Source organism: Grampus griseus (genome assembly GCF_964374135.1).
Source record: "Grampus griseus genome assembly, chromosome: 15".
Classification (NCBI taxonomy): domain Eukaryota; kingdom Metazoa; phylum Chordata; class Mammalia; order Artiodactyla; family Delphinidae; genus Grampus; species Grampus griseus.
The window spans coordinates 25,485,875-25,508,773 of NC_139009.1; the positions used below are offsets into that span (position 1 = coordinate 25,485,875).

The window sequence follows — 22,899 nt, forward strand, 5'->3', positions numbered from 1 at the left end:
CTCACTGTCGCGGCCTTTCTTGTTGCGGATCACAAGCTCCAGATGCGCAGGCTCAGTAGTTGTGGCTCACGGGCCTAGTTGCTCCGTGGCGTGTGGGATCCTCCCAGACCAGGGCTCGAACCCGTGTCCCCTGCATTAGCAGGCAGATTCTCAACCACTGCGCCACCAGGGAAGCCCTATTTGTTTTTGTGGGGTTGTTTTTTTTTTTTTTTTTGACTGAATATTGTCTACAAATCTGTGTGAAAGCTAGCTTATGGTGATGAATTCTTGGGATAAATGTTTTCCCCTTTGCCCACTGCCATTTTCCTTTTTGACCTCTTCTGCGTGGCAGACCTAGTTCGTGGCCTCTCCCGTTGCGGAGCACAGGCTCCGGGCATGCAGGTTCCGAGGCCATGGCTCACGGGCCCAGTCACTCCGCGGCATGTGGGATCTTCCCGGACCGGGGCACGAACCCGTGTCCCCTGCACTGGCAGGCACACTCTCAACCACTGCGCCACCAGGGAAGCCCAGACCTAGTTCTTTTTAACTTCCATTGAAGACACAGTTCTTTGGGGCTCAGTTTTAAATGGAGCTCTTTGGCTAGATTGCCTACTTTGGGTAGGTTCAGGTCTGATCTTTTGACTTTGGTGCTCCTTGCAGCCATCAGAGTGGAATCCTCAGGTCCCTAAAGGTTTGGTAGGTAGCTTCCAGGCAGAATATGGCAGACTGTGTGCTTAATTCCTAAGGTTGCAATTTTCATTTAGTTTTTGTCTTTTGATGATTCCTTATTTTGTTCTCAGCAGTCATTTTGTTCCCAACACAATCATTAACACAAAAATATATTAAAAATTTTAAATCCAGTTTCTTAAAGGTATTTTTATTGGGAGAGTAATTGGTCATGCTGGTGGAATTAAAGATTAAACTAATTCTTAAAAAAATTAGTATCTATCCTACTTTTTGAACAGTCTTTGACCCCTGAACATGTAAGAAATGCAGAAAAAACACAGAAGTAGAAGATCAGAACCAATTGTACTAATATGTGTTTGTGTGTATACACACACACACACACACACACACATATATTTCTACAAGTAGGTAAGTGGGTAGGTAGGAGGTACGATAGATACACACATCTTGCTTTGGGCATTTATGTGACTTATGTGTTATTAGGACAGTTTAAATTTGGTGGTCCTCCCTAGACCTTTGTGAGTGATCACAGCATAACAAGCCTGCTTAAGTGCAGAAATGGCCGTTTTGTGATATTTGAGAGAGGATTTTGAAAAACCTTAGGCAACATCCCTTAATACAGTTTGCATCCAGAACCTTTAGAGAAGATTACTGTCATTGACAATTAGGCGAAATTGTGTCATTTGTGAATTGTGCTAAGCTCATAGAAAGTTATATTTCTGAGAGTAGTGGCTAGACACTAAGGAATAATGGACAGACAAAAGAAGAGAAAGTTTAAAAAGAAAAAGCACTCACTAAAAGCATGGAGTATCATCAGATCCACCTTTTCTTGAGTTTGGTTTGCATGGAGGAAATCTGTTGAAGGATTTTCACAGTGAGGAGTTCGTGTTTGTATGCCTGTCTGCCTTTTGAAGTAAGACGTGCATCTTTTTTAAAAAATTAATTAATAGTTTATGGCTGCATTAGGTCTTCGTTGCTGCATGTGGGCTTTCTCTAGTTGTGGCGAGCGGGGGCTACTCTTCGTTGCGGTGTGCGGGCTTCTCATTGCGGTGGCTTCTCTTGTTGCAGAGCATGGGCTCTAGGCACGCGGGCTTCAGTAGTTGGGGCATGCGGGCTCAGTAGTTGGGGCTCACGGGCTCTAGAGCGCAGGCTCAGTAGTTGTGGCACATGGGCTTCGTTGCTCCACGGCATGTGGGATCTTCCCAGACCAGGGCTTGAACCCGTGTCCCCTACATTGGCAGGTGGATTCTTAACCACTGTGCCACCAAGCAAGTCCTAAGACATGTACATCTTGATTTAGTCTCTTTATTTGAGTTAAGAATCTCTTTAAAGGACTGACAGTATATAGAAAAACACTTTCTTTTTCAGACTCATTTTATTTTCAGTTCATGGTAAGACAAAGGATGTCTGTTTCTTAGCTGTAGGTTTCTGTCCGATTACTTGGTGAGAAAGTAGATTAGGTTTTGTAACATCATCTCTACACCTTTGTCCTTCCAATGCCAGCTCCCTCCTCCCGTTTTCCCAACAAGTTTGGATTCAAATTCTGGCTTTGTCATTTAACAGGTGAGGTGACTAGTCAGTAAGCGATGTAAGCTCAGTTTTCTAATGAGTTCAGTGGGGTTAATGTCAACCCTAAAGACATCATTGTGAGAATTAACACAACATGTAAAATACATAGTGCTGAGCAGAGTAGCCATCGATCAATGTCACTTCCCTCTCAGCTTGAATTACAGAAAACTGATTCTCAATTTTTGGACATTCTAAGTGTGTTTTCTATTCATTCATTATACTTTCATTCATGTAAACTGTTTTGTGCAATGCTGATCCTGTTCCGGGAACATTTGTGAAGGATAGTTTTTCAGGGATATTGTAGAGGGATGGATGAGGTGACCTGTTGGAAACTCCCTTGGTGTATGCCAACTAGCCCCTTTATTATATATAATTAATTTTGAAAATCATCTTATTTCAGATACCATGTTATTAGGCTATTATTCTCCCATCTTTTCATCTCATGTGTTTAGAGAAATAAAGTAGAATATGACTGCTAAGCCAATACTTATTCATTTTCTATTTGATACTCATATTGTCTTAGCTCTATATGGATATATATCTGTTTCTTCTTTTAAGGGAGAAATTCTACATTCTTTATGTGGAAAACTGTCTGTAAGCTGATCTGTTCATTAGATTTTCATATTGTTTAACTTTGCAGATTCACTTGGTATATTGTATCATCACCTTGTGTTGTCATATTTTTTTATTGTACGATTAAGACAAGTACTCTAAAATAAGAAAGAGTTGGGTAATGAATCATATCTCCTAGGATTGTGTGGAGTAAAGGAGATAATGTATATAATATCCTTAGCTTGAAGCTTGGAACGTGTAAGTGCTCAGAGAATGCTTACTGTAAACTGTTATTATATGTGTCTCTCATCTTCCAGATTTGAAATTCTTTAAGAGCAGGAACTATGTAATATATATATTTCATATATTATGGACTCAGTGTTTTACTTTATATTTTTATTCTCATCATACTTTTTAATGTTTCATCTTTTGTCTTACAGTGATGAAACTAGAGGATCTGTTTGTAGATGATTCAGGTCGATATTTGGCTGTTCAGTTCCATCTGGAATGTGCATATATATTTTTATATTATTATGAATATAAAAAAGCAAAAGATCAGTTCAATATTGCTAAAGAGATCTGCAGATTACAAATTGATTTGACAGGTAAGATTTTTTTTTACGTTTTGTGGATAATTTATTTTTATGATAAACTAATATAAAATTGGCAGTTTGGCTGTATTGTATGGTTGTATTTTATTATCTGTGTCCTCTTGTTTGCTTTACAAAAATAGATTTTTATTTAAAAATTCATAGTTTTAGAACAAAGTTGAAATCATATACTTTATTCCTGCAGATGCCCATGTCTAGTTAGACATGTCAGTAGTATGTGGCAGCTGGGCAGTACACAAATGAACTTTGTGTATTTGGTTGTGCATGTGGGCTTCCCAAGGCCCCTCCTGATTCCCAAATTTAGTTTGCCCTTTCTGTTAAATACCCACCTGCAGCTTCCATCCTGCCTTTCTTGTATTTCTTAAGAACAGAAATTTTTGACTGTTTTGTTTAGATATTTCTTCATGGCCTTAGAACACTGTCTGGCATACAGTAGGCACTCAATAAACATTTGTTGGAAGAACAAATTGCAGAATTTTTCCCAAGATCTCTGTGTTTTTTTCTGAGTACCAAATAAGAAACATTATTTTCTCTTAATGTATTGCCCTGTCCCTAGTCTCACAATGTAATTGGCATTCTATATTGAAGACATTCATGAAAATCAGACATCATCAGTGGGTCACACCATTTATACCTGTTGAACCTGGGCTCTGTGAATGTTGAAACAACAATCTGTGAATGTTGAAATGATTGAAACTGCCTGTCCTGCGTAGGCTTGGTCTAGATTATCTCTAAGGCCCATTCTTAGTCCCCAAACTCTGTGCTTATTGAGGTAGTCCTGTCAATAAAATCCTTCAGATACATTATGAGGTAAATGTGACTTTGTGGCCTAGTCTGGCATCTTACCCACCTTTTATTACATTGTTTGTATGGGGAGAATTATTAAATATCCAACTTATAACTTTGTGACAATGGCCAGGTGTAAGTTGGAGTCTTGTATTTGAGATATATGTAATATAAGCTGTGAGGTTAGTTTCAGAGATTTTGTTTTTAAATATTTCGGTCCTAGGAGACTTCTTTTTTTGGATTATTTAAAAAACTAGTATCATGGTACCCAGTATAGTCAGCTTTAGCTGTTGGTGTATTTACTAGCTAGTTCTTCATATTTTTTTCCAAGTTAAGGCTAAAGAACTTAAAAATACAAATGTGCTCACAAATATAAAATGAGAATCAGATTATTACTTTTTTCTTTTCAGCTTTAGCCTTACTATAAAAAAGTAAGCTGTGTTAGACCATCTCAGTAGCTATTTTTAGTATAACGTGTTTAAATGGTTGTTGTATAAAGTAGAGCCAGACTCATCACAGGATAAAATCCAGACTTCTTAGACTGGTCTTTGTAATCAAGGGTCTTTGTAATCTGACTCTTGCTAGAGAATAGATGTCAGAGCTTTTGCTTCTCTTAAAGCTGTTCTGCAGCAAGTTATTTCAGATACAAAATGAAAAAAAATTTGGTCTTACGTGGAGCCAGATAGTGTAATAGAAAGACTGTGGGATTTAGAACCTGAAGACCCTGGCTTTAAGCCCTGGCTCTGATACTGAAAACCCTGTGATCTTGAGCAAATGACTGCACTTCAGAACTTCCCTTTTTTCATCTGTTGTATGGAGAGGATAGTATTTCTTCTCTCTATGACACCTAATGAGTTATCTTTTTTGAGAAGGGAGGTAGTTTAGTGAAAAAGTAAGTATGTGGAAACTAGTGGCAGAAATCCTGGGTTTGAGTTTTGACCTTATAACTTACTGGCTTTATAATTTTATAAAAAGTCATTTTAAAGTCATCTTTGAGCCTCAGGTTTCTGTTATTTGAGATGGAGAAAATACCTTATAAGCTCTAAAGCACTCTGAAAATACTACTCTTTAAGATTGTACTGTATGTCTGATTGACAAGTTGATACATATAATTTAGTATATATTTATTCAGGTGCTTTGGGAAAAAGGACACGGTTCCAGGAAAATTACGTGGCCCAACTTATTCTAGATGTAAGAAGGGAAGGAGCTGTGTTTTCAAATTATGAATTCACTCCAGCACCCACTCCTCAGGAATATTTAACCAAGGTAAGTAGGATTGTAAATTATTTAAATTAGCATCCAAGTCTAACAGTTTCCATAGGTGAGTTTTGTAGAAACACTGGCTGGGGTGGGAAGAGGCTTCTTTTGACCCTTCTTGAGCTTTTACAAGGTGGCTGGATGTTTTAAAACAAAACAAAACAAAACAGGACCCATTTTTTTAAGCCATTTTTACCTTTAAATAGAGATAAAGTGTTGTTTTTTCCCTAGACTTCAGTAAGTATGAATTAGTAATGCAGTTAGTTATGTATTACTGCCCTTGAAAAAAGTCCAAAAGGCAGACTGAGTAGAGACTAATTTTTCCAGTGGCTACCATATTTTTTGCCTTCTGTTGATATTTTCAAATATTAAGAGCCTTGAAATTTCTTGGGTTTCTTCTAAATATGTAAACAGATGATCAGAATTCCTTTTTACCAGTTTTCTGGTCTGTCCTTAGTTACTGTGTCATTACTGGGCTGGTTGCTGCCTTAGTATGTTTTCTTGACTTGGCTAATACATTCTCTTGTAGCTTAAATTTATAGCTTTTAGTCAGTTTACCTGCTCAATAGGCCTTTCCATCTGCTTCCATGGAGGCCATTAGCATTTACATTTTCTTATCCCAGAGACCCCAAACCAACATTTTTGCTTGTTCTTTGGTTGATGTTACCGTCCTTGAAGCCCATGTCTTGCTACTTTTCATTCCAGAGCCTGCAAACAAATTTACTTGGTGCATTGCACAGGAAAATTCTGTTGTGTACTGAAAATAATGCCAAGGGTAGGGAGATGGGAAAGAGTGGCAGCAGTAAGGAGTCCTGAGGAAGGCCTTTGATGCGATCTTACGTCCCTCCTGGGCTTGCTCCAGCTTCTCTGTTTGCTTTTGTGGTAACTCAGGGTGGGGACAGTTGCTGATCTAAGAGGAGAAGGAAGGAAGGAAGGAAGGAAGGAAGGGAAAGATGGAGAAACTCAGGGATGAGACTGCACAGAGGACAGCCTATATCTCCTGATGTAGATAGAGCCACAGTTGAACAAGTATTTGTACTGCTGTGTTGATGCTGGTCAGGGAACTGTGTTGATACCTGCTTCCATCCTCCATTTCCTCCTTGTATATCCCAGACCCTTCTCCTTCAGCTATTTGACGTAACCCAAGTCCCTCCCTGAGTCTTAGATTAAGTATCGTAAGCTGGATTTTAGGCCATAGCACAGCATCAATGAAAAGAGATTTAATTCCACAATCTAAGCATTTAATTCAGTAATCCATTGTTGTTTGTTTATTAGTGTGAAGTTCTCGTATTGAAAATTGTCTCCTATGATTATAAATAGAATGTGATGACTCTTATGAGGAATGTATAAAAATGATGTACAATTTAATACAGAATTTATTCTTTCATACTTGAAATAAAATACATTCTGATAGTTTTATGATCTTCATTAATTACCACTTAAAGGTGGAAAGTACAAATTATGTGATGTAGGTATGGATTAGATAGAAACAGCTTTTTACTCATGGATGGAAGATAGACTTGCTTGTTTAATCAGTTATGTATGATATTTTCTTATTCAGATACCATTAGATTATAAAATACACCATCTTTTTTTTTTAAATTTATTTTATTTATTAATTTTTTGGCTGCATTGGGTCTTAGTTGCGGCACACAGGATCTTTGTTGCAGCATGCAGGCTCTTTGTTGCAGTGCATGGGCTTCTCTTTAGTTGTGGCACCCAGGCTCCAGAGCACATGGGCTCAGTACTTGCAGCATGTGGGCTTAGTTGCCCTGCAGCATGTGGGATTTTAGTTCCCCGACCAGGGATCGAACCCGCGTCCCCTGCATTGGAAGGCGGATTCTTAACCACTGGACCACCAGGGAAGTCCCCACCATCTGTTTAATAACCAAACTCTTCAGGAAAAAAGGAACACTATTATACCAATTATAGTGATTATAAAATACATCGTGATTAGAAATGTTACAATGTGAAAGATGTATATCTTAGAATTGAGGAAATACAGTAATTTTATTGCCAGTGAGGAACATAGTGTTTCCCTTTGGACCTTGCTAGACTTTTAATCTGTTATTAATGGGGAATTACATAGCCTGAAGCTATTGGACTTCAGGCTTTAATAAGCCAACAGTTATGAGCAACCCCAATGTGCAAATCAAAGGCGCAGTCTCTGTTCTTTATTATTCAATCATGAGGGCACGGTTTGAGGAGGGAGAATAAATTAAAATTGTATATTCACAGAAAACACAAACACATACATGATCAGCATCATTGAAAAGAAATATACATTAAGTGCTGAATATGGTGTGTCCCATGAATTGGAGATAAATTACGTGCTATTTCTTTTTCTCTTTTTTTTTTTACATTAAGCACAATACAGCAATTTATGAAGATGCTTAAAATGAATACAAAGGGAAATCAAGATCACAGAATTACACATTGTACAGCAGTGTGTCACATATAAGATGGTGTAAATGAATACACCAAGATGGTGTTTAACTAAAGATAAAACGGCACCCATTGATTTGCTGCTTCTACACAACCCAAAGCGTTCATACAGATTGAAAGGGTGTCAATATGAGTAGTTGCAAAGTCAATTCTTGCATGTGATTTTAGCTTTAAAGGTTTCAGAAAACAGATCTGCGATATCAGTTTTCATTTTTGTCAGCTGTAATGTCAAGGATATTCAGAACAAGAAAAATGCAATAATACAGGACAATCTAGATCTGTGACTGGCCTCTGTTGCAGGATTGTACAAGGTTATGTGCAAAAACAAAGTCTGTCCAAAAGTCCACACTCTTGCAGTTTCAGGCTTTAGTTTGATTATCTAGATATAACGTTTATTACACAGCAAGGGCAGCATGAAAGGAAGAAACAAATTTATGATGGGTGAGCAATAACAGTATCATAAGCATCACTTGACTAGGAGGTCTGAAAGACTGTAGCTAAATTTTTGATTCAGTAGAACGTTATGAGGTTGGAGTGGGACTAAAGTAGAACCGTATTTTAAATTTGTGGCTTGTAGAACACATAGGCAAGTAGGTGGTGCAGCCAACCAGTTTTAATTTCGAAAAGAGCTGAATAGGAACGCAGAGTATCTTGAATGAAGATTGAAACGATTTTGATCACCTGTTTGTAGCTGAAGAGTAATAACTAATGCCTTGTTGTTAAGGCTGACCTGTCTCAGGTCTTCTGTGGGGGCTGGAGGGGAAGGAGTCCTCGCTGGGAGGTGGAGACTTGGGTCCCTGTCACACCTTTATTGTCTAGACGAGGTGAGAACCTGGGAAAGTTATTGTATTTTTAGCCTCCTCATTTGTTTTTCCCCACATCACACTTTTTAAAAAAAAAAATTTATTTATTGGGCTGCGATGGGTCTTAGTTGCGGCAGGTGGGGTCTTAGTTGCGGCACAGGGGCTCTTGGTTGCAGTGTGCGGGCTTCTCTCTCGTTGTGGCACGCGGGCTTAGTTGCCCCGCAGCATGTGGGATCTTAGTTCCCCGGACAGAGATTGAACCCTGCATTGGACGGCGGATTCTTAACCACTGGACCACCAGGGAAGTCCCCACATCACACTTTTTTTAAGGGATCAGATTAGATCTATAAAGGTGCTCCACAAACATTGGATATTAAAAGCAGGTTGATACAACCCTATCTGGATGTGAAAAGGTGAGAGATTTGGATACTCTGGAGCTGCACTGTCCAATATGGTAGCCACATATGGTTATTAATCACTTGAAAATTGATTGGTCCAAACTTTGATGTGCTGAAGTATAAGTGTAAAAGATGTACTAGATTTCATAAGCTGTGTATGAAAGAGTGTATAGTATCTAATTAATTATTTTCTGTTGATACATGTTACAAGGATAATATTTTTGATGTATTAGGTTAAATCACTTGTTATTATTTTTACTTTTTAAAGTGTAGCTGTTAGAAAATTTAGAATTACATAAGTAGCTTCCTAAAAAAAATATGAAAGGCTTGTATTGAAAACGGTTGGCCACCAGGGTGCGCTGTGCACCTGCCAGCTCTGCCTTTTGAGGTTGTGCGGGTCAGGGAGGAGGAGACACTTTTTCAGTCGAGCCTGAGTAGCCACCTAAAGTTGTGTGTTTCTCCTGTCAGCAGTTGTTGGAGGTTGTTGTACTCTTTTCTCTTTTCTCGAAACCTTATAGATAGAGCTAGGCCTACAGTTTAAAGTCTTCCTAGTTTTAGCTACTACTTCTATTGAATTAGAAAAAAATTTAAATCAGGTTTATTGAGGAATAATTTACATAAAATAAAATGCACTTATTTTAAGTGTCCAATTTGATGAGTTTTGACAAATAGGTTTTGTAGTAATTCTGAAATCAAGTACTCTACCAAGTTCTCTAAGTCTTCAGGTTTTATTCCTTTCTCAAATTGTTTTGCCTATTCTAAATCCTATTGAGAAACAGAGTTGGCAGTTGATGTTTTAGATTATAATTTAGAATTAGAGTAGAAAGATCTGGTTTTGAATCCTGATGTGTTAGAGGGGCTTTTGCCTACTAGGCTGAATCAACAATAGCAGTCATTCCCTGTTATTGATGTTGTCAGTGCATCCTGAGATATAGATGCGTGTCCTCCATTTCTGCACAGTAAATTGTCTCCAAATATGTGTTTCACAAGAAGCAGCCTATTGACCATATATAGACATTGTAAAATCTTGAACAAAAAGATGTTACCCCCCCAGCAATCTGTTGTGTATAGTCTGTTGAATGAATCAGAATTAATTTTTTGTTCTAAGTAGTTTCTTTTGTATTCCACCAGAATATTGAGCTCAATGATGATACTGTTCTAAATGAGATAAAGTTAGCAGATTGTGAACAGTCTCAGATGCCTGACCTGTGTGCTGAAGAGCTTGCTGTTATCCTTGGAATCTGGTGAGTTAATGACTTACTTGGCTACCTTAAACTTCTGGCATATTGGTTCTCTTGTGTTGGGGAAATCTTTGTTCGAGCAGGCCCCCAGAGTTGTGGATGAGTAGAGAATCTTGTCATGGCTTATGAAGATGAAGAATACTTGGGCAACCAATTAGAGTTAGAAATGAGGAATCTCAGGAATCTCCTGTAAGTTGGTATACTTATCCTTCTCTTTTCTTCATAAACAAAATTTCTTTGGTTAACCTTGGCTAGGAATAGACTCTTAATGAAGTATTTAGGGTAGGTGACTGTTTTGACCTTTGAGGATATTTACGTTCAGAGTATGGAATTATTTTTTTTTTTATTTTATTTTTTAAAGACTTTTTGATGTGGACCATTTTTAAAATATTTATCAAATTTGTTACAATATTGCTTCTGTTTTATGTTTTGTCTTTTTGGCCCCGAGGCATGTGGGATCTTCACTTCCCGACCAGAGATCAAACCCGCACCCCCTGCATTGGAAGGTGAAGTCTTAACCACGAGACCTCTAGGGAAGTCCCTAGAATTTTTTTTTAATACAAGAGAACCTTATGTGTGGTAGAAATAGTTTTTCATTTTATTTTATTTTTCTATTTTGAAATAATTTCAAATTTGGAAAAAAGTGGCAAGGGCAAGGCATTGGAAATAACTTTTTTGAGAATAATTTTCCGACATGATATTCTATCACCCCTGAATACTTTAGTGTGTGTTTTCAACAAACAAGGGAGCTTTTGTGCATAGCCATAATACAGCTATCAAAATCAGGAAATTTAACATTCATACTTTACTGTCACTTCCTACTCAGACCCCATTCAAGTTTTGCCAGTTGTCCCAATAATCTCCTTTATAGTACAGGATCCAGTCTAGAACATATGTGTTACATTTAGTTGTCATGTCCCTTTAGTTTCTATCAATCTGGAATAGTTCTTCATTTTTGCTTGACTTTCATGATCTTGACACCTAAAATTTATAAGCCAGTTATTCTGTAGGCTTACTCTCAGTTTGAATTTGTCTGATTTAAAAAAAAAAAGGATTAGTTTCACATTTTGTATCATTATCAGGGGTATCAGAAAATGGAGGTTTTGTGGTTCTTATTGCATCCCAGCAGGTAGAAAACAATTTTGATTTGTTCCTCTACTGGCCATGTTATTTTGATCACATGATTAAAGTGGGGTCTGCCAGGCTTCTCCAATGTAAAGTTATTCTTTTTTAACTTTTGTTATTAACATGGTCTTTTAGAGTATATAAATATCCCATTTCTCATCTGGAGATTTAGTAATGTTCAAAATAGGCTATTTCACTAAGTTAAAATATTGAGACTGGTTAAATTAGTAATAGGCAATTTAATAAAGGGAGCATTTATAAAAAAATTTGTGTTTTAGCTCAGTAGAACTTATCTTTCTGTGTTCACCTCATAGCATTTTATCTCCTTTACACTAACAGTAGGTTTTCATTTATACAAAAGTTAAATTCAGTTCTACAGTCCCCTTTTGTTTGATTAAAAAGAATCACACATGCAGAGTTCTGTTTCTAATCCAAATCAGTTGTCTTATCACATTATTTTATTCCAGTGACAGAATTTATGCTTACTGCCAAAGAATTATTTGTTCAATTCATAATGATACTTAGTGTATAAATAATATAAACAGCAATCATTTACAAGCAGTGTTATGTGCTAGGAGTTATACCATGTACTTTCACACTATCCCTCATTAATGTTCTAACAGTCCTAGAGGTTGTTGTTTTTCTCCATTTTTCAGATGGGAAATCAGCGTTTAAATGGCAAAATGACTCAATCAGAATTACAGTACAGCATTTAGGGCTTGAATCCAGGTTTTATGGACCCAAATTCTGAGTTTTCCTTTATGCTATTTCTTAAAAGATTATTTTGGCAAACATAATTGTCAACTCAACAGGAAACTAAATCAAACCCAATATATATATTCCCAGACTTCTCTCAGTTGTGCTTTAGCTTTATTGAGTTTGACTTCACAGTTGAGAGAGGACTGAAAAACCAAGAAAATGCTTGTCTGCAAATACTTTTTTTCCCCCAAATATGATCTTGGTAGAATCTCAATATATAGAACAATTAAAAGTCCTGAATGGATTTCATGGGCAATTTAAATCTTCATTGTTTGGTAGAAACTACTTGATTATATTCTGAATCTTGGGGCATCTGATGCACTTTATAAACCTCTGGGTTGGAACGTCCGTGAATTGATGATTTGCATGTGGGGGTCATGATTTTATTAAACTGTCTGATCTCTGCGTGACCTCCGTGGCCACTAACCCCTGTGAAGAGGTGATTTGGACATTGTGGTGGGCTGGGTTCTTTGGAAAGGAGACATAGGGGGAATTCATATAGATGGTGGATTGACCAAACTGTGGGGCCAGCTTTATGCTCCTTTTCTTCAACTCCTTTGCTTCACTGGCCTCCTGCTTGAACTTGATTTTACCTGGAGGCCATGTGTCTCATACATCAATGTACCTGATTGCTTTTATGTAAAGTAACTGTGGGAGAAATTCCTTAAAATATAGCAATCCTTCAGTAATTCAGACAACTGGAGTGAGAAGGGTAATTGCTTTTGAATTAGTAGTCTGATTTTCAGATATGCAGAGTAATATATTCTAAGCCTAAGTTAGTAAGTTACAGTGAAGAGTGGTGACCTGATTCAGTTACTGTATCATAATTACTTGTAATGAGCCTGTAGCATTTCAACTTTATCTATATACTTTATGCAGTGAAGTTAAGATTGGAATTTTGTATGTGAGGGATGAATTTTCATCCATTTTGGTTGAGGTTCTTATTTTAGAATGACTTTTGTTTTTTTGTTCACTTATCAGAGTCATAGTATTAGAACCGAAAGGACCTTAGGGGTTATTTGGATCATCTTGCTAACTGATAACATAATTCCTTTGTGCAAACTAGAAATGTCTAAGTATGTATGTGTGTATTGTGTGTGTGTATGTTTTCAAATGAGGTAAATTTGAGACATAACATTGTATTAATTTCAGGTGTACAACATAAAATGATTTTATAATTCCTTCCTTCCATTCATTTATTTTTTTTTTACCAACAATATGTTCATTTAACAATTATTATGTAAACATTTTATGCTCATTATAAAATCCTCCAACAGTATGGAAAATTATGAGGAAGTGGTACTATTTTGTGAGGTGGTATTTTCTTTTCATTCTTAATACAAGTAATATTTGCATACAAAATAACTTATGTAATATATAAATATAAGTTATATAATATAATAATAAACTGAACCCACCGCCCAATTTAAAAACTAGAAGATTGCAAATACCACCTGCTCAGTCTGTGTGCTTCTTTCCCATCTCATCTTCCTGCCTCTCTTTAAAAGGTAATCACTGTCCTGAATTTTGTCTTTTTCTTGCCTTTTCAAAAAATATATTTATTCACATCTTTTTTACCTCTAAGTCAGTTGCTTCATTTTGTTTGTTTTCACGCTTTATAAAAGCGCTATCTTACTATATGTGGTTTTCTGTGATTTGCTTTTTTCTCTCACTAGTGTCTTTCTGTGCCTCATCCATGTTGTTATACATAGCTGAAATTTACTTTGCTGTATAACATTCCATTGGGTGAATATTTTACAATTTATTGGTTTCTTTTTTGGACATCTGGATTGTTAACAGATTTTTCCTATTACACACAATATTACTATGGATATTCGTGTGTATGATCCCTGGTACACCTGTTGAAGAATTTCTCTCAGCTCTATACCTAGGCTGGAATTACTGAGATTAGGATATATGAATGTTCACTTTACAAGATAATGCTAAATTGTTTTCCAAAATTATCCAATCAAATCATCTGCCTCTTTGACAGCTTCTTAATTTTTGCCTGTCTCATGGTGATACTAAATTTTTTTTTGTATGAGTTTGATAAATAGGAGTTGTTGCTATATTCTTTTCATTTTCTTTGTGGAGTGACACAGATTGGATTTCATTTTTTTCTTATAAAATAAATTGTGTTGATATTTTGTACACCAACCACATTTCATTTCTCAGCATTTTATTACTTTTTGTACTTATCCTTGGCACACTCATCTCTACATTTCTATATAATGCAGTAATATTAAAATATGTGCTTTCAAATATGTAAATATAGTTTACTTGCCTTTTAAAAATTATATTTCATTCATTATGACATGCATTCTGGAATTAATTTGCTTTTTTTTTTCAATGTAAAGCACAAATCTCCAAAAGAATAACCCAGTGCATAAGTTAACTGAAGAGGAGCTGCTGGCATTTACATCCGTGAGTAATGTCTTTTTCCTTTCCATTTCTTTTTTTTTTTCTTTTTTTCCTTGTAAATTATTTTGCCTCTGGTATATTCTTGCCTCAGATTGCTTATGATGAAACACTGCCACCTAAGGAAATTGAGGGGAAAAAAGCTCATTATTTTAGTTTCCAAGCTGCATATATCTTGCTGCTGATTTAGACATAAGCATTCTTCTTTGCACTTGCTTAGATTTGGGGGTGGTGACCAGATATTTCTTGCTCTTTGTTTGATTCCAGGGCCTCACATATAATAGGTGCTCAATAAATACTTGTTGAATGAATAAATGAAGTGACAGAGCAAGAGTTTGAACCTTTACTCCAAAGCCAGTATAGTGTGCAACTCTTTCGTCTCAGATTGAAGGTGATGCGACACGGATGTGATGAGAAAGAGGACTTCAGAGAGCGAGGAGGAGAACCAGCAGAGGGAATGGGTTTTGGAGGCTGAGGCAGGAGGCAGTGTCAAGAGCCAGGGGTACTTGTCAGCGTTCAGCAGTGGAGAGCAGTCTGGAGGAAAGGCTGAGGCTTTGATGTTTTGCGTTGCTTATCTCTATGACAGTTTCAGTGGAATAGCTGGGTAGTCACCTCACTACAGAGAATTGAGGGAATGGGGTGTAAGAAAATAAAGTTGATAGATGAAGACCACAGTTAGAGAAGAATGGCAGTGAAAAGGAAAGATAGAGTAATCGATGTTTGAGGATTCATGATCAAAGAAGGCTTTTCTAGAAGAGGAAGGTCAGAGAGCAAGAGGTCAGTCAGTATCTTTTTAGCTTTATGGATAGGAAGAAGATACACACGTCTTTAATGAACACAAGTTGCTTAAGATACATCATTTTTTCAAAGACATTTTTATTATCATAGTTAGGGATCAAGTTAGAATTCTGGTGTTTTCTTCCTTTGTTATTTTTCAGATAAGGCAAAAATAAAGCACTTTTATCTGGTAGAAAGGAAAGCTAGCTTACTTTGTACTGTAAAATAAATTTTGCAAGTTACTATTTTCTACATACAGTTTTGGAACTGGTTGGATGTTAATCTTCTGAGTCCTCTGGGTGCCTGTTTTATTTTCTCACTTAAGTATTCTTAGAAATCTGCTGTTTTTCATTATAGCATATGAGTGTTTAGGTAACTATGTAGAATGTCCCTAATTAGTCATTACATATGCTATAGGGAATTTGACAAGTAAAGTGTTAAACATTTTTTAAACGATATATTTTAAAAATTGTTACGTACCTCCCATTTATTCATTTAGCTAATATCAATTGAATACTTAATATCTACCAGGCATTGTGCTGGTTATTGGAGATACAGCACTAAACAGTCTTTTCCCTCTTGGAGTTAACATCAGTTTACACTCTTGTGAGGGAAATAACACAGTAGACAAAAAATAAATAGATATTTAATAGAAGTGCTCAGTGTAAATATAAAACAGTATAAGGGAATAAGAATGGGTTGGGGATGCCTGTTTTTTTTAATTTAGTTATTTATTTATTTATGGTACGTGGGCCTCTCACTGCTGTGGCCTCTCCCGTTGCGGAGCACAGGCTCCGGACGCGCAGAGCCTGTGTGATCTTCCTGGACTGGGGCATGAACCCGTGTCCCCTTCATCGGCAGGCGGACTCTCAACCACTGTGCCACCAGGGAAGCCCGGGGATGGCTGTTTTAGACAAGAAGGTGGGGGAAGATCTCAATGGGAAGGTGATGTTGAACATGGATCTTCCTGATGTGAGGCACAGGAAAGGACATGGAGGGTCTGGAATGATGGGGAGCTTGAGTCAGTGTAGGGAAGTACAGAGCTGGATGGGGACAGTCACCTAGTATCTAGATGATAAATGATGACCAGGATGCTTGTGTTTCTTCTGATGACTGAGCTAAACAGGATGCAGCATATGATAGGAAGTGTTCCTGCTGTCCTCTCATGGGGACAGTGGTCAGCAGTAACGCCTTTTTGGGATTGGCTTCATAAACAGATTATTGTGGAATGTAGATTATCCACAGTTATCCTGAAATGACATTAAAACACTATTTACATTCAAGCAGTTAACTTTTTTTTTAGTGTTTTTTGTGGGTGGGGTGTATTCTTTTCTTTAACCTTTTCTTATTTCTTTTCTGATTCTTTTCTCTTTCTCTCTCTCTTTCTTTCTTCTTTTCCTGTTCTTGTTCCTCTACACAGTGAGGTACTTCTGAAGTAATTAACTCTGGTAACCTGTGATGGTAGGTGACTCAGCCCTCCTAACTTGCAATGAAGGTCATAAACTCAGGTTTCATACTTTCCCCCCAGGGCTTTATAATACATAAGTTTTCTGCTCTCCTCCTCCAGCTCTCTTCCAAGTCAGCACTGACCTGAGGACTGATCTCTTTTTCGAGGAAAGCTGTTCAGTGACAGTGCTTTATAGTGCCAGGCCTAACTCTTCTAAAGAGATGAGTTTGTTAATGCCAAGTAAATGTTTAATTGGTAAGAAGTAAGGCAAGGAACTTATAGTGAGGAGGGCTTTGAGGAGCCCCAAGCATTCCATTTCTTATCCCAAAGGAAGCATACGGAATACACCAGAAAAACCCAAGTCAGCTCTTCCTTTTATCATTCAGTCTTTCCTCTTATCCCTTCTTTGTGCATGATTCTGAAGTGGGTAATAAGGTGAATTAGAAGTGGCCCCTGGTTTCAATGAAGAATTTCACTAAAATTTATATCCTATATAACTGTATGTCCTGGACATAAATATCCATTATTTATATCCTATGTAACTCCAGAGGAGTGTTTGAGACAAGAGGAACCACTTTTAAGTGCTACCGTGCTTCTGAACTCTCTTTTAACAAGGATCATATTTGGGCTTACAGTATTGTAATTATTTATGTGTATGTCTTATCTTCCCCATAAGGCTATAAACTTCCAGTTTTAGGCACTGGTCTCTGTTCTTCTCTGGGTCTTCTACAAGGCCTACTGCAGTGCTTCAATGCTTTACTCACAGTTGTTGCTCAAGAAAAGTATGCAAAATGCAGGAATGAATGAAGTACACTAGAACCAGAAACAGGATTTATTTCTGTCCTGCAGCAAGGTGCTGCATTGCTCCACTTAGTTCCATAATATAGGTAGTACTACCACCCAGCGTACTACCTAGTGTATCCTTAGGATAACCACTTATTTCATCTTCCTCTTCAGTGAAGTGAGGGAAGGAGTGATGTGTCCCTCCCTTGGCACTGAAAACTTGTTTTGAGGATCAAATTACAGAATGTATGTGAAAATACTTCAGAGTGGGTAGATAGAGCCTGGTGCCCCCGTAGCATTCAGGAATGAGTCAGCTTATCTGGTTGCTGGTTTGTAGGAGCGCGCTACTGTTTTCAAGGAATAGGACTTCCTAACTGGATAAGGCCGGTTTGGAATTGGCTGTAGATGTGGAAGAGAAGGGAGTAGAGAGGAAAGAAGCAGCATCCTCTTCCTGAGCACACGTTTCCATGCTATGGCTGTGGCGTGGTGGCTGGGGTCTGGAGTTGTGAACTCTTGAGACTGTGACGTGTCTTCCTCTGTTGATAGAAGAGCAAGTCCTGTAGAAATCTCAGTCCCCTACCAGAGTATTGTGAGCACTTGGAGGGACAGGAATGAAAGTTATTGAACATTTGATTTATACTTACTGAACAAATGAATGGCTTATTGCTCCTGAATTTTGTTCAGTTCTCATGTGCTATCCTAAAGTTTACTAAAATAATGGTGAAATCTCTTTTTTGGAAGAATTTTTGCCACTGTTTCCAGGTTGGTGTAGCATGTTGAAATATATGTGAGATATGTTGGGAAAAAGTTTTAATTCAGCAATGGCAGAAGATTTCCCCAAGAAGAATACTTTACCTTTTTAATATTGTTATTATGTAATGCTCTTCCTGAGATATTCTTTCCTCACATTTCAGGAAAACTGAATGAGTCATAGTAAAAATAACCCACATTGTTCTAGAGAGTCATTTATGTTGTGTCGGCTTGATAATTTAAAATTAGCTGTGTTGTCTACGTTATTTCCTTTCAGATGAGCCAAGTCAGTGACATTCAGTAATGCCTTTAATTTCCTTTCATTGTTGAAAATGGGAACAATTTAGTTAATTCATACAGGTGTTTCAGTTTTCATTGGCAAAAGTTCTGCTTAAGTGTGAATTGGTACTGGCAGCCTGCCTTCTCACCATCTGCCTGAAGCCCCAAGGTCTCTGCAAATGAAAAATGGAAAAAGACCTTTGAACGTTACACATTATATTGTATGTATTTTCTCCTTCTGCTATTAATTTTAAGGCTACTTAATAAATACTTAACTATGGAATTAAAATAGTTTGCTAACCATTTTTGAAGAGAAAAATTACACCTTTTTTTCTTCTAGGGCATACTTATTTCTTAATTTTAATGTTTTAAGATAGGCAGTATAACTGTGAGATAGTCATGATGCTTCGCATTACATGTTGACATGTCTGTATTAAGCAGGATAACCCAGGATTTTGCTTTTCTTTCTGGTTTGAATACTTGTCTCCCCAGATGTTACTCATGCATTTTAATTTAACAGGCATTCGGATCATGAGCCTTGTAGCTATATCTGGGTCATAACTTGGTAACTTTTAAAGAAGCAGGAGATGGGTATGTTTTGTTCCATTTGTGGGTTAACTGTTATTAAACAGAGGCTTAAAATATTTTTTTTGATTGGAGTTGAACTAGGTTACTTGTATATATCTTACTTCAAGAATAGACAGAGAAAGAATAATGAGTAATAGGATTTGTGGGATCTTACATGGCTCTTTTCTTACCATCATCTACTTTGGTAACTGCTAGATTTCTTTCTTCACAGTTAACCATGGCTTAAGGTTAATGCTTATTTGTGGGTCTATTTCTAGCCATGTTTGAGTAACTGGTACTGCATTTGAACTCTCATTGTAAACAACCACAAATCTGGGGCAAAATAAATATATGAAACAGCAGTATATAAAAAGGATAGTAAGTTATGACCAAATAAGTGTTTATCTCAGGAATGCAAAATTGGTTTAACATTAAACAGTCATTGCAATTCATCTTAAAATGTAGTAAAGGAGAAAAGCTGAATGATTATCTCATTATATTCATTTATTTTAGCATTTGAAAAAATTCAACACTCTTTCATTGTAAAAACTTAGTAAACTATGAATAGAAGAGAATATCAACCTGATAAAGGGTATCTATGAAAAATCAGAGTTAAAATCATTATTGATGAAAAACTAGTTTTTCCTCTAATATCAGGAAAGTGGCACTTCTATTCTTCATTGAACTGGAAATCCCAGCTAGTGCAATGAAACATTAAGAAGATACAAAGGGAGTGCAGATTGGAAAGGAAGATATAAGATTATCGTTTTGCATAGATAGCGCAATTCGTTACATAGGGAAACTCTATAAAGAATAGACATGAAAGCTACTGGAACTAATAAGCAAGGTCTGAGAATACAAGGTCAATATAAAAAAGTCAGTTATGGTTATATATACTAGCAGTGAATAATTGGGAAAGTAATTTTAAAACTACTTACAATAGCATAAAAACACCGAATGTTTAGTGATGAATTTGACTAAAGTGTAAGACCCGTACACTGAAAATGACAAATATTGCTTTAAGAAATTGAAGATCTGAATAAATGGAGAGACTTACCATGTTCATGGATTGGAAGGCTTAATATTGAGTTGACATTTCTCCCAAAATTGAGCTATAATTTAAATCCAGTAGCAATTGGAATCCAGGAGAACCCCCTTCTCTTTTCTATTTTTGCAGAAATTGACAAGATGATTCTAAAATTTATTTGGAATACTTTTGCTTCTGTGATGGCCAAGTAAGCTCTTTGGACCCATCTGTCTGCAGATAAAAATTACAAACTATGGACAAAATACAAAAAAACAAAATAAACTACCTGATGACATTAGGTTATATGAATGACCATTAAAAGAATGAAAGATTGTTAATATCAGTAGTCATTGGGAAAATGCAAATTAAAACCACAACAATATACCACTATACACCACTTAAAAGGTATATTACCATACAGAGTAGTTGGAATTCTCATACATTGTAAATATAATGTGACATAAAATGGCACAACCACTTTGGAACACAGTTTGGCATTTTCTCATACAGTTAATCATCAATCCCACCTCTAGGTATTTGTCTATGTAAAGTGAAAGTATGTGGCTCCACAAAGACTTACACAAATGTTCATAGTTGTTTAATGCATAATAGCTTAAAACTGGAAACAGTGCAAATGTCCATCAACAAGGAAATGATAAATTGCAGTATATCCATCTAAAGAAATAATACTCAGCAATAAAAGGAAGTATTGATACATGCAACAATGTGGATGAAATCTGAAAAACATGATTCTGAGTTAAAGAAGCCAGATTGTATGATTCGATTTCATTAGAGTTCTAGAATAGGCAAAACTAAATCATAATCACAGAAAATAGATCACAGATTGATTGCAAAGAGGTGCAAGGAAACCAGGGAATTTTTGTGGCTGATAGAAATTTTGTATATCTTGATGTTTGTGGTGTATACATTTGTCGACACAGATCAAACACTATACTAAATATGGGTTTATTTTATTGTACCTATCATATACTTCATTAAAGTCACTAAGAATAACTAAAAGGGAAAATGCATGTATGTTATTTAGAGCTGTAATATTTAAGATGGATTAGTTTGCCAAAGTAGATTTCGGTTTCCGTGTAGATTAGTCCTTATCATCAATTTATGAAGTACACCAGAAATACTCAACCTACCTAAAGTGTTAAATGGAAAGAATGTAGAAGGAGAAGAACAAATTCCCGATGGGAAATTGCTCAGTGTTCACATTCAGTATGAAGCTTACTTCTTTTTCAAGGCAAAATCAAGCTAGTTTTACCCAAATATTTTTGGAAACTTGTGTTCAAAAGAAACCCTAAAATTGAATGGATGGATATACTGTATAGATCTCCAGTTGGGGGTCCCTTTGACCCTTAGCATCCAACCCAGGTTGTCGATATTAAAATGTTTATTGAATTGAATTTTTTCCCTCTCATGATTGAGAGTCAACAGAAACAACAAATAGAAAGATAGTTAGGATGAATGTAATGCTTAGGAGTGCACAGGGCAGGAAACTTGTGTATACAATAAAATAAAGTGAGGTACTAATATATGATTTCAGGTAACTTCTTGTGTTAATGGACATAAAAGTAGTTAATTAGTAGAATTTAATTATTTTAAATCTGTAAATGCCATCTTTAGTAGAATCGGTAATGGGCCTGCAGATCAGACTATTGGTTGTGTGGCAAAATGTTAACACTTGGGTGAAGGGTGTGTGGGAATTCTTTGTATTATTCTCAAAACTTTTCTGAAGAAGAAAATAAATTTGAAAATAAAAAGTTGAAAGACCTCTGGCACAAAACTATATGGAAAATGAGCAAGGTCCATTATTGCCTCATTGCTAGATAACCATCCTTATTTGGGGTTGAAGATATACACAGACTCTCTGGAACATACTCAGGCTACCTTTAAACTTTGGTCGGTCTCCCTGTGTCTCTTACTGGGTTTCAACCTTGTCTTGCCCCATATTGTCTTTAGCAGCAAAGGAAATAGGGAGGAGCTACGAAATTTAAAGACGTGGCTTAAAATAAAAGGAAGAAGGGGGACTCCTGGACCAGAGAGCAGAGGCTTTCACGGTGTTAAGACACTGCTAATCTCACAAGAGGTAGAAAAGGTGTCTAAGGAGTCTTCAGACCTGATTTAAACACGTACATATGTGCATAGACACTCAGAGACGTCAGCAGCTGGGGTCAGGGCCAGCAATGAGAGGCAGGGAGCCGAGGCCTAGGCAGGCAGCCGTGAGGGATGGAGTTACCTGAAGTAATAGCACTTTCAGAACTTTCCACTGAGCTAAGACTGAAGCAAGCAAGTCTGAAGTGATCGTGACTGCATGGTGCTGCTTGGCTGTGGCAGCAGAAACCAGTCTGTCTAGAGGAAAACATCTCCTAAACCCAACTTAAAAATTGAGCAGTGAGCTCATAATTAAAGATCAATAAACAGAAGAGAAGGCAAGCCACTGTGGTTGAGAGTCAACAAACAACAGATTAAAGGATGAATTGCAGTTTTCTCATTCATAATGCATAACAGCTATGTGTGAAACGTTTACAGAAATATAGGGTATAATCACAAAGATAACCTAGCAACTTATGTTAGTTATTAGATGTTCACGATTTGGGAGAGAAAATGTAACTTCTAGAAATAACTTG

General features: G+C 36.8%; 1 protein-coding gene across 1 annotated transcript in view; it reads left to right on the plus strand.

Moving 5' to 3' along the window:
• TTC27 (tetratricopeptide repeat domain 27) overlaps positions 1 to 22,899 on the plus strand; it is a 173,112-nt gene that overhangs the window by 36,529 nt on the left and 113,684 nt on the right. Inside the window, exons 6-9 of the mRNA XM_082672271.1 lie at positions 3,228 to 3,392; positions 5,317 to 5,450; positions 10,219 to 10,331; positions 14,570 to 14,636. Coding sequence (XP_082528397.1) covers positions 3,228 to 3,392; positions 5,317 to 5,450; positions 10,219 to 10,331; positions 14,570 to 14,636 — 479 coding nt within the window. The remainder of the gene's footprint in view (positions 1 to 3,227; positions 3,393 to 5,316; positions 5,451 to 10,218; positions 10,332 to 14,569; positions 14,637 to 22,899) is intronic.